Source organism: Argentina anserina, chromosome 5, assembly GCF_933775445.1.
Source record: "Argentina anserina chromosome 5, drPotAnse1.1, whole genome shotgun sequence".
Taxonomy (NCBI): Eukaryota; Viridiplantae; Streptophyta; class Magnoliopsida; order Rosales; family Rosaceae; genus Argentina; species Argentina anserina.
In genome coordinates, this window is record NC_065876.1 from 21,921,095 (window position 1) to 21,934,121 (window position 13,027).

At 43.9% G+C, this 13,027-nt stretch overlaps 1 protein-coding gene across 1 annotated transcript; it reads left to right on the forward strand.

Moving 5' to 3' along the window:
* The first annotated feature begins 215 nt into the window (after positions 1–215).
* Positions 216–2,525, forward strand: LOC126795740 (subtilisin-like protease SBT1.4). Its single transcript, XM_050522506.1, has one exon. It carries the CDS (start codon positions 216–218, stop codon positions 2,523–2,525), a length of 2,310 nt encoding a protein of 769 aa, XP_050378463.1.
* Positions 2,526–13,027: the final 10,502 nt, after the last annotated feature.

Sequence of the window (13,027 nt, forward strand, 5' to 3'; positions counted from 1 at the left end):
AGTCTCTATATTGACATAATTAAGAGGAACTGACCAGAGTTTGTTAACGTGAATCACAAGTAATGTTTTAAACATTAGGTATACCTAGATGAAGCTGACCATTATACGTGTCCAGATTACCCCAAACCTGATTAGCTTTAAAACCCAGCTCCTGGATTGGGTAGACACTTCACTCTTCAGACCCTTGTGTTTCTCCCACCAAAACCCCGGCCCTCATGGCTCTTTCATCTCGTCTGCTCTTCTTCTTCTTCCTCCTCGTCCTCTGTTCCGTCCCTGCAGCTCTCTCAGCTGACCAATCCGACGACCCTCCCCGGACTTTCATCGTCCACGTGTCGCAATCCTCCAAGCCGGCCTTATTCTCCTCCTACCGCCGTTGGTACACCTCCGTCCTCCGCTCCCTCCCTCCCTCCCCTCACCCCACCAAGCTCCTCTACACGTACTCACGCGCCGTCCATGGCTTCTCCGCCACGCTCTCCCCCACCCAAGCCCACGCGCTCCAATCCCACCCCGCGATTCTCTCAGTCGTCCCCGACATGCCCCGCCAGCTCCACACCACGCGTACATACGAATTCATGGGCCTCGCTGACAACTTCGGCATCTGGCCCAACTCCGATTACGCTGACGACGTCATCATCGGAGTCCTCGACACCGGCATTTGGCCCGAGCGCCTGAGTTTCTCGGACTCGGGTCTGGGCCCCGTCCCGAAATCATGGAAAGGCGAATGCGTCACCACCGACGACTTTCCGGCGTTCGCTTGTAACCGGAAGATCATCGGAGCTCGGGCTTATTTCAGAGGCTATGAATCCAACCTCGGAAAACCAATGAACGAGTCCAACGAATCAAAATCGCCGAGAGACACAAATGGCCACGGCAGCCACACCTCCTCCACCGCCGCCGGCTCTAGGGTTTCCAATGCCAGCTTCTACGAATACGCTTCCGGCGAGGCCAGAGGTATGGCCAGCAAAGCAAGAATAGCCGCCTACAAAATCTGCTGGGCTTCGGGCTGCCAGGACTCCGATATTCTCGCCGCCATGGACCAAGCCATCGCTGATGGAGTCCACATCATCTCGCTTTCCGTCGGAGGCAGCGGCGGCGCTCGACCGTACGTTGACGACTCCATTGCCATCGGAGGTTTCGGCGCGGCCCAGCACGGCGTTCTGCTCTCGGCCTCCGCTGGCAACGAAGGTCCCGGAAAGTTCACCGCTACCAACATCGCGCCTTGGATCCTCACAGTCGGAGCTTCCACTCTTGACAGGGAGTTCCCGGCCGACGTTGTTTTGGGTGACGACAGAGTCTTCAAGGGTGTGTCGTTGTACTCCGGCAAGGGGCTACCGGACGACAAGCTCCCTTTAGTCTACGGCAGAGACTGCGGCAGTAGGTCCGGTGCTCTGGAGCCATCGAGAGTAAAAGACAAGATGGTTGTGTGTGATCGTGGAGGTAACTCCAGAGTCGCCATAGGAAGCGCCGTAAAGCTCGCCGGTGGGAGCGGGATGATAATTGCAAACACAAAAGAGAGCGGTGAGGAGCTTTTTGCTGACTCTCACCTTATTCCAGCAACAATGGTGGGCCAAATGGCCGCTGATCAGATACGGAGTTACATCAGAGATGGGCAATATCCGACTGCCACCATCAAATTCCGGGGTACTGTGATTGGCACTTCTCCGCCATCGCCAAAGGTTGCATCGTTTTCGAGCAGGGGTCCGAATTCGGTGACTCCGGAGATACTCAAACCCGATGTGATTGCTCCGGGAGTGGCCATTCTAGCTGCATGGACCGGTGATTCGTCGCCTACTGAATTAGACATTGATCCGAGGCGAGTTAAGTTCAATATCATTTCCGGCACATCCATGTCCTGCCCGCATGTTAGCGGCATTGCTGCTCTGTTGCGAAAAACCTATCCGAAATGGTCTCCTGCTGCTATTAAGTCCGCATTAATGACAACAGCGTACACTGTGGACAATTCAAGGAACAAAATTAAGGATCTTGCGAATGGGGGAGAGTCAACGCCTTTTGTTCATGGAGCCGGGCATGTTGATCCTAATAAGGCACTTAGTCCTGGGTTGGTGTATGATATCGATGTGAAAGACTATGTTGCATTCATGTGCTCGATTGGTTATAGTCCTAGGCAGATAGCTGTTTTCACGGGAGAGTTGCCTGGGGATGATGTATGTGCTGAAAACAGTTTAGCTAGCCCTGGTGATTTGAATTATCCGTCTTTTGCAGTGGAGTTTAAGCCTGGCCAGGAGTTGGTGAAGTACAAGAGAGTTGCGACAAATGTTGGGAGTGTTGCTGATGCAGTTTATGAGGTTAATGTGGATGCTCCGGCGGGTGTTGAAATCAGTGTTGAGCCAAGTAAGCTGGTTTTCAGTGAAGTAAATCAGACTCAGAGTTATGAGGTTACATTTGCCAAAGGTTTTGGGTATGAAAACTGGGAGAGATACGGGTCGATTGAGTGGGGCGATGGGAGTCACCTTGTGAGGAGTCCAGTTGCTGTTACTAGTTCTGGGTATTCTGCCTCTATGTGAGAGGTACAGTGGGCTGGTAGCCAAAAATTGCTTTCAAATATTACCTAGTATATGTGCTAAGCATCTAACCACAATTAAACTTGGGTAGGGGCTCCTGGGTTCAATTCTCACTTTTTTCTTTTTGTTTTCTCTGTTTTCTTTTTCATTTATATTTATTTCTCGTCCTTCTTGTTTGAGGATGAAATACTTGTATATTATTGAATGATATGGGGGCCTATATATATAGGCATTTACAACACCACAATCCCGTAGGATTCGGAGTCCTAATCTACTACGGAGATGCTAATCTATCTCCTAACAGGAAACCTATTAGGCTAAGACACACACAAGGGTAGAATAATAATTCTCCCGGAACACTCCCCCTTGTGTCGCATGCCTAGGTTGCATGGTGCACACATCGTTGCCTCGGTAAAAACCTTGTCAAGCAAAACAAAAACCTCTTGGGTAAAACAAAAGCTTGATCGAAGGGAAAAAGAGCACAACGCACCAACTACTTAAGGATCTTAACATGTGATGTAGACTCCCCCTGAAGTCTACCAAACTCTAGTGTTCCGATAAACGACGTATGCCAATGCTCTTCACATGTTTCACAAAAGTAGATTTAGGCAAAGACTTGGTGAACAAATCCGCAACATTGGATTCTGAACTCACTTGATTGATCTGAACATTCAAGAACTTCTGTTGTTGAACGTTGTAGAAGAACTTAGGCGAAATATGCTTGGTGTTGTCTCCCTTGATGAAACCTAACTTCGTCTACTCTATGCAAGCAGCATTATCTTCATAAATGCACGTAGGTTGATCAGTTGTAGAGACTAATCCACAAGAATCACGAATATGGCGAACAAGTGATCGTAGCCAAACACATTCTTTAACTGCTTCATGGAGAGCGATGATCTCCGCGTGATTCGAAGAAGTAGCAACAAGAGATTGCTTTGTGGATCTCCAAGATATCGCCGTATTCCCAATGGTAAACACATAACCGGTTTGAGAACGAGCCTTGTGAGGGTCAGAGATGTACCCTGCATCGGCATAACCAACTAACAAGTTGTTTGGAGTCTTTGCATCGGGGGATAGAGCTGCATGGGACCGGTGGCTGCTCTCGGCACCGCGCACGGTCTCCACGCCATGGCGGCCGGCGGCGTCGCTGCGGCGTACGGCGGCAAGGCCGGGGTCGGCGACGGCGGTGGTGTGGGGAGATACCGTGGCGGTGTTCTCTCTGCAATAGGGGTAGAACAATCCCATGTCAAGGGAACCTTTCAAGTATCGAAACAAATGCTTGATTCCATTCCAATGACGTAGCGTAGGTGCGGAGCTAAATCTAGCCAATAAGTTCACTGTGAAAGATATGTCTGGTCTAGTGCATTGAGCAAGATACAATAGTGCCCCAATCGCACTAAGGTATGGAACTTCAAGACCAAGAACGTCTTCATCATCCTCTTTAGGACGGAAGGGATCCTTCTTGATATCTAGACTTCGGACGACCATGGGGGTAGACAATGGACTGCATAGATCCATATTGAAACGTCGGAGCATCTTCTGCGTGTAATTTGACTGATGCACTAAGATGCCGTCGGCCCTATGCACAAGCTCAAGGCCGAGACAGAATTTCGTCCTCCCTAGGTCTTTCATCTCAAATTCCGACTTCAGATAAGACACGGTCTCTTCAATCTCATCAAGAGTACCGATTATGTTCATGTCATCAACGTAGACCGCAACGATGACGAATCCGGAATTTGTCTTTCGTATGAACACGCATGGGCATAGTTCATCATTCTTGTAACCCCTTCTCACCAAGTATTGATGCAACCGATTGTACCACATTCTTCCGGATTGCTTTAACCCGTACAACGAACGACGTAATCTGACTGCATGAGCACTCCGTGGTCTGGAGGCACTTGATGGAGGTAAAGGTAGTCCCTCAGGAGCTTTCATGTATATCTCTGCGTCAAGATCCCCATAGAGATAAGCTGTGACCACATCCATAAGCTGCATGTTTAGTCTTTCGGACACTACCAGACTAATAAGGTAGCGGAAGGTAATGATGTCCATAACAGGAGAATAAGTCTCTTCATAGTCAATACCAGGTCGTTGTGAGAATCCTTGCGCCACGAGTCTTGCCTTATAACGCACGATCTCGTTCATCTCATTACGCTTACGAACGAAGACCCATTTATGTCCAACAGGTTTGACATCTCTTGGAGTCAATTCAACCTTTCCGAAGACTTCTCGCTTCGCTAATGAGTCAAGTTCTGCCTGGATTGCTTCCTTCCACTTCGGCCAATCTGCTCTGCGTTCGCATTCAGCTACAGAGCGAGGTTCAACGTCATCTTCAGATATGATCTCAAGTGCGACGGAATAAGCGAAAACGTCATCAATGCATGTAGTGGCTCGGTTTCGGACCGACTGCTCACTTGTGTAGTTTACTGAGATTTCGTTGTTCTCTGGCATCAAACAAGGTTCCATAGCGTCCCACGGAAACACTTGAGTTGATTCATGGACATAGCTGTAATCAGAGACAACTTCATACGATGGTGATTCATCGTTGATGACGCGCTGTGCCTTAGTCATTCGCTTATTTCTAGGTTTTGAATCCCTAGAGTTTATCGGTCTTCCCCTTTTTCTTTGAGGAGCCGAGGCCGAAGCTGCTCCATGCCGGGCCATCTCGGCATCGTCGCCACAAGGGGCGCCGGCAACACCACGGCGTACGGTGGTGCCGCCGTCGGCCTCCGTCCCACTGTCAGGGGCGGTGCCAACGTTGCTAGGTCCAGGAGCTTGTCTTCCACGCCCGTATTTCGGGACATCCAACCGTGCCGGTACGTTTGCAGCGGGTATGTTTGATCTCGTCACTTTAGCAATATCTACAAAGCCGTCGGGCATCGAATCCGCGACTTTCTGGAGGTCGATAATGCGTTGCACTTCTAACTCGTTTTGAGCAGTGCGGGGATCATAATGAGACATAGTGGGGACACACCACGTCAATTCCTGACGTTCATTTGGAATGATAACATTCCCATCTCCCCCTAACGACGGGAAGCATGTCTCATCAAAGTGACAATCTGCAAATCTTGCAGTAAAGAGATCTCCGGTGGTTGGTTCTAAGTAGCGGACAATCGTTGGGGAATTATAGCCAACATAGATACCTAATCGTCTCTGAGGACCCATCTTAGTACGCAGCGGAGGCGTAATAGGCACATAAACGGCGCAACCAAAGATGCGTAAGTGTGAAATATTGGGTTCGTAACCAGTTACCATCTGGTACGCACTAAACGCTTGGTTAGCCGCGGGTCGGAAACGAATAAGTGTCGCTGCATGCAACACTGCATATCCCCACGCAGAGACCGGCAGGTTAGTACCCATAACCATTGCCCGAGCAACAAGCTGAATACGCTTGATGGTAGCCTCTGCTAGACCGTTCTGTGAATGAACATGAGGAACGGGATGTTCAACTTCGATCCCAATAGACATGCAGTAATCATCAAAAGTTTTGGAGGTGAATTCTCCAGCATTATCCAAACGAATGGATTTGATAGTATAATCGGGGTGGTGAGCCCGAAGTTTGATGATCTCAGCTAATAACTTAGCAAATGCAGCATTCCTTGTGGATAGCAATGCGACGTGTGACCAACGCGTCGATGCATCAACCAATACCATAAAATATCGAAAAGGTCCGCATTCTGGTTGAATAGGTCCACAAATGTCACCTTGGATACGTTGTAAGAATGGAATGTTCTCGGTTGAAGCCTTAGCAAAAGAAGGACTTCCTTGAAATTTAGCAAGAGAACAAGCTTTGCAAAACGAGCGATGGGCATCAGAAATTGCCATGGAGGCATTGGAAAGCACGGGAGGCATCACAAGCTCCTGTGAAGGAGGGGATGCCGCCACCGACGGCATGAAAGCCGTGGAGCTGCCGAGTGAGGCATGCTCGGCCTCACCATGCGGTGCATGGGTCGGCACGGCCTCACCGTGCGGAGCACGGGTGAGGTGATCGTCCAATCGCTTCCGGGACTTGAAAAATGGATGACCATGTGAATTCTTAAGAATTCTAATCATCATATCACGTCCAGGGTGCCCGAGACGGGCATGCCAAAGCATGTAAGAGTCCGAATCACAAAAGTTGCGTTCAACCGCATATGATTCAAAGATCCGAATGGAAGTAAGATACAAACCATTCCCAAGACTCTTCATCTTCTCTAAGATGCGGCGATGGCCTGCTTTCTCAGAGGTAACGCAAAGATATTCCTCTCCATTCTCAACATAAGTATCGAGGTGAAAACCATTGGCACGTATGTCCTTAAAACTTAGCAAGGTGCGGGGAGACTTCGGCGCATAAAGAGCGTCTACGACGTTAAGAGTCGTACCATTAGGCAACATGAAAGAAGCAGTGCCTCTTCCTTGAATGATGGATTTTGAGCCAATCATTGTAGTCATCGAAGAAGTCGAAAACACTAGATCCGTGAACAACTGCCTGTGCCGTAGGACAGTGTGGGTGGTTCCGCAATCAGCTAGACATTCGATTTCACCGCATGACATCTACAAAATGACAATTAAGAGAGTCAGTGACACGGGAACAATTCTATACAATACGCCGTAGGATATTGTAAGAAAGGGAATCGAAACAAAGCGCGATTCCATCGAATGTATCACATGGCAATAGTACTACATTCTTCAACTAAAGAGTTGGAAATCATGGTATTGAAGCAGTGAAATACCAAACAATAAACGAGGGTGGTAGAAACCATCCAATAAAGGTGTGGAAAACACACACAAAGAGTACCGGTGAGTGCATAGAACGGACTTGGAGAAAACCGGAAAAACAAACCGGAAAACCATGTCAAAAGAACTCAAAACCGGGTGAATTTTGGGCGAGGAAAACGTGGCAGCAGGGGCTGCTGCAATATGCCGGAAGAAACACGAGAAAACGACGAAAAAATCGTCGAAAAACTCGGTGGAAAACCGGCGGCACCTATTGCCGGAAAAACCGGCCGGCGGCTGTCGAAACTGGCCGGTATGGAGGCCGGGACTTCAGGTCCAACAGGGGACGCCGGCAGGAACCGAGTTGCGGTGCCGGAAACGCCGGGAAATGGCCGGAAGACGGCGAATACGCCGGCAAAACGTGCCGGAAACGCCGGAATAGTAACCGGGGCCGGCCAAGGCAAAACGACGTCGTTTTTCGACGTTCCGAGGTTCGTTTTCCGAATTTTAAGTTCCAAATTCACAATGTAGTGCTATTGGGGTCCCATGTGACCCAAAAAGCGTCCAATTTAAAAACCACGTGAGTTGCACACGTTGATCATCATGCTAAGTGTCGGATAAAATTCTCAAAGAGATCGTCTTGTAAGCAAGAAATGAGAAATTTTATTGAATGCCAATCTTTAATACATCACTCATAAACTTCTAATTCCAAAATCAAAAGACTATTACAAAGTCAATGAAAATAACAATGGCGGTCGGCCATAACGATACTTGAATCATAAAGCTAAAGAAGCTAAAACGACTAATCAAAGTCGGGAGTATCCATGGTAGCAACCGGAGGCCTAGCTTTAGAAGCAAGGGGCTCGGGTTTCATGGAGATATGGTGAGTCTCGATCTCATGGTCCTCATCCACATGATTCGATTCGGGTTGTAGAAACTTCTTGTAGGCGGAGTAAGCCTTGATCATCTCTTTGCTAGCGCGACAATCGCGATTAAAGTGCTTAAAGGAGCCACATTTGAAGCATGGAGACTTGCCATTACCGGAAGTGGAGGCATTAGGAGGTGCACGGCCTCCTTGGAGTGTGGGACGGGGACGGCCTCCCCCTGAGGGTGCGGCACCGCCACCATCACGGGTCCATGTATTGGACCGAGGCCGAGATCGGCCTTGTTGCCTCCCACCACGAGAGTTGTTATTTTGGTGCTGATATGGAGCGTTCCTTGATTGATTCTTTTGCTTAGGAGCTTTCCCATAGTTAGCCTGTGGCGTAGAAATTCTTTTAGTGCCAACAGGTCTATTGTTGTTGTTGAGGAGAATTTCAGAATGTCTCTCCTTCTTAGCTAAGAGTGCCATTAAGTCGGCAAAAGACCGGATCTTCCCTTCTTCTACATGAGTGCGGTACGTATGAGCTTGAACCTCATAGTTGATTGGAAACGTGTCCAATGTCTTATTGAGAAGATCTAGGTCGGTCTTAATGACACCAACGGTGCCAAGATCGGATTGCAAGCATAGCATATCCTGATTGAACTCATCCACTCTTTTATAGTCCAATAGACGGATGTTATCCCATCTAATGGTCAATTCAGGAAGAAGCTTATCATGAACGTTGTTGTACCGCAAGCGTAGTTTGTCCCATAATTCTTTAGGATCTTTTACGTTCAAGTATTGCCTCTTGAGAGTTGCATGGATGTGACGTCTCATAAAGATGAGAGTCTGAGTCTTAGCCATAGGTGGGAAATCAGCAGGAGGGTCGGCAAACATGCCTTCAATCCCTCGGCTCTCAAACGCGAGTTCCATATCGGAAACCCAGCGGTGGTATTCCTTTCCTTCTAGATCAAGAAGGCCAAATTCCGGTCGAGATGGCGATGACATCTACAAACACGAATACGGAATCAATTAGATTCAAGTATAATAGGAATTAGAATGGGTGACGTATATGGTCACAAGAAAAATTGATGCAAGCGGCGATACTCATGATCGCACCCAAAACAGCGGTGCACTCAGGCGACCACACGAAAATCGATTAACTTCCCTTTCAAAACAATCGTGACTCCCCCAGGACCGTCACACAGAAAACATCGACCAAGAGGGGAAACCCATCCCTCTATAGTCTCATCGGCGTTATAAGAAAGGCCGGAATTAAGACAAGAAGAAGGCTAATAGCGCCCGATATAATATATCTATACGTTCAAAAGCGGGAACGTTTATAAAAATTTACCTTGGGAGGTTTGTAGTATACGGGAGTAGCTTCTCTTGAGCGAAGTCCTTGCTTGTGACTTTCACGTCTCTTGCGTGAATATGCGGGAGGAGCAATTTTGAATGCTTTGAGGCGAGCGGTGAATGCGGCGAGCGGCGAATGCGGCGAACGGCGAGCGGCGAGCGGCGAATGCGGCGGAAGCTTTGCGGGGCTGCGGGGCTGCGGGGCTGCAGGGCTGCGGGGCTGCAGGGCTGCGGGGCTGCGGGGCTGCGGGGATGCAGGGCTGCAAGGCTGCGAGGGCAGGGGCTGCGAGGGCAGGAGAAAAAATTTCGGAAGGCTCTAAAAGATTCAGGGTTTTAGGGCTTCGTGCTGATAACGTGTTTGAGGATGAAATACTTGTATATTATTGAATGATATGGGGGCCTATATATATAGGCATTTACAACACCACAATCCCGTAGGATTCGGAGTTCTAATCTACTACGGAGATGCTAATCTATCTCCTAACAGGAAACCTATTAGGCTAAGACACACACAAGGGTAGAATAATAATTCTCCCGGAACACTTCTCATTTTTTTCCTTTTTTTTATTTTTTTTCTCTATTCTTATACTTTAGTGATACCATTTTTTATTAATAAATCTATATTTATTTCTACTATCTCCTCATTTTTCTCACTTATTTTCTTTAACTACAACATATTCTTCACAAATTCAATGAATATTTAATTTTCTATATATAAAAAAATTATGCATAAAACGAGCCATATCCATTCTTTATTCTTAAATTTCGCCACTGGTGGGGGATGAAGGGATACTTAGATCAATATGATTGCTTTAGGGTTGCAAATTGGCTTCGTTTTGTTGCAAATTTAACCTAGCTTCCCCTTTGTAAGTTTTACGAAATGTGGTTTTGGGGAAAGGGTGTTGTCTGTTCAGAGCGTGTTTATTTGCATATGTTGCATTGCTCCAAAGTTGAAGTTTGTAAGCCTATGCAATAAATAAATTGAAACACATTATTCTCAAGATTAGAGACATGATCCGCCACATTGTTGCTTGTTGGGTAAGAAGGGGTTGGCATATTAAAAATTCACAAGATATAGACAAGAAATTGCTACTACATGGGAGCCGATCATATGAGAACCACTATAATGAGGACTAGTTGAGAACTTCTCGGTTTATGGTTTATAATGTTCATTTTTCGATCACATTTTAACATCTCATCCTTTCAATTTATAGGTCTATATGATTAGATCATTGTTACAAAATTTCAGCCAAATTAGTAATAGTTAAGGTATCAAATTAGATCAAAATAATGAACGAACAAAATCTGTCAAACATAAACCGTTCAAATTCATAATTGGTAAATCACATTTATGAATGCCTCCATAATTTTCAATTCTCATAAATATATGTAAATTGAACGGTTGAGATGAAAATATAAGATAAAAAAGTGTGACAATCCGAAAAGTCCTCAACTAGTCCTCAGCGCTAGCACATAACACATTTATGTGTGTCTTGCTTTTATTCCAAATGTACCCATTGAAACAAAATGCCTCATCTTTTCTTCCAACGCTATTCTTGGCGCTAAAGTGTTATAAACCAAGGTTTAAAAAGGGGAAAAGCATGAGGTGAGGCGTTTTGTTGAAGCCTCAAACCTTGGAAGCCTTAAGGCACCGAGACGAAACATTTCGTGCTTTATAAATATTCAGATTATAATAAAATAAGTAAATATATGTGGATAAAAACAGTTCTTAATTCATGAAAAAGAATATATTTTGTCTCGACTTAATTCATTCATTCACGTTCGAAACATATATACAGATTACAAGAGGAAGAGAACCTTGCCTAGAAGGAAACTATCTTCATAATCAAGGAGTAAAAGAGGCAGAAAATATATGCCTATAATTAATATTCCTAATTTACAGATTACATAATACAATAGAACCTCGTTAAATTAATACTCAATTAATGAATAATATTATTAAAATAATACTTTTTACTGGTTCCACCTCATAGCTAACGTGTTAAATTAAAATTTTACTAAATTTGTAAGATAATAGAAATTTGAAAATTCATATAGACCCCATCGAATATATAAATTAATAATGATATAATTTATATAATAAGTTTTACATTTATGAGGATTTCATTGAAGAATTTTGTTGATTTAATTATCATTAAATAAAATAATACAATATATCGAACAACATAATATTTTGAACAACGACATCCGTGATAAATCCAACAATGTGGTGTATTAACAAAAAGTAAAACTTATTTCTTTGAAAAAAATGAAAGAAAATATATATTATACCTTGATAAATTAAAAACTTATTAATTAATCAATAAATTAAAAAAATTAAAAAAATTATTAATATATTAATGTCTCACTAAAATAATAAATTTTCTCAGTTCTGAGCCTATTAATTTATAGAGGTTTTACTGTATTTAAATAAATACTTAAAATATTTTAAATTCATACATTTTTAAATTAACAAACGCATAAATTTTAATTTTCTCATTCTAATTTGTTCTCTATTAATCACTAGAGTTGTTGCATATACATCAACAAAAATATTAAATTCATCTCAATGCATGATATAGCGTGAAAGGCGCACCGAGGCGTGTTGAGGCGTGCCGAGGCCAGCCAAAGGGGATGCCCTTTGTGTCAAAAACCTTACAGATGGAGCCTTATGCAAAATTGACTTGCCTTGCCTAAAGGCGCGCTATAACATGTCTCAATGGGCGTCTTTTTAAATATTGTTATAAACTACACTCACCCTATTTGTTTGATACCGAAAATGTACAACCTATAATATAGATAAGGAAAATGCTAAAGGCACAAAAATATTATACAAAAAATCTATACCAAATGATGTGGCATATGCCATATCATCATCCTAACCTTAATAATTTCCAACATGTATGGTATTCCTAAATCTATTAAATGCTTATTAATCTGAAAGTGAAAATCAAAGATGAAAAAAAAATCATTTTGATCAAACTGAAGACAAAGAACAAGATCCTAACATATATATTTATATCACACCAAAGCTCCATTTCCTTGTTTTTAAGTTGAGGTTAGGAAACCGTTTCAATTTTAATTTGCTTGAAAAAAAATAAACGAATCTAATTGAAAATTCAATAAAGAAAATTAGAAATAAAATAAATATACAATATAATGTATATATGAGTTTAGACTTTGCGTATGTGAGAAAAGTTACGATCTAATTAAACAACAACAAGAGCAGACTTGATATTCATTTATGGAAGAATACATTTGGAATTGGTCAAATCAAATCTGATAAGTCTAGATTAATCTCATCAACTCTTCTACTAAAGAAGTTATTTATTGATTATTATTATTATTTTTATTTTATTTTATTATTATTAACTTTTGGTTAATGAGAAAATTTGAAATAGTTAGTTATGTTAGTTGGAAATTATACAATTGAAAGTAATGACATGTCTTGTGCCACGTATGATGCTATGTAATTTGTTATCATTTTTTTGTTAAATCTTTTTGATGCATGTAGCACTACTCGATAGATAATATCGAGGAATTTTTTAGTCATCCCGGAGAACCATGTGGCAATGTCCAGTGATACTTCATT

Coding starts and splice junctions, on each gene's coding strand:
- LOC126795740 (XM_050522506.1), top strand. CDS start 216: ATGGCTCTTTCATCTCGTCTGCTCTTCTTCTTCTTCCTCCTCGTCCTC.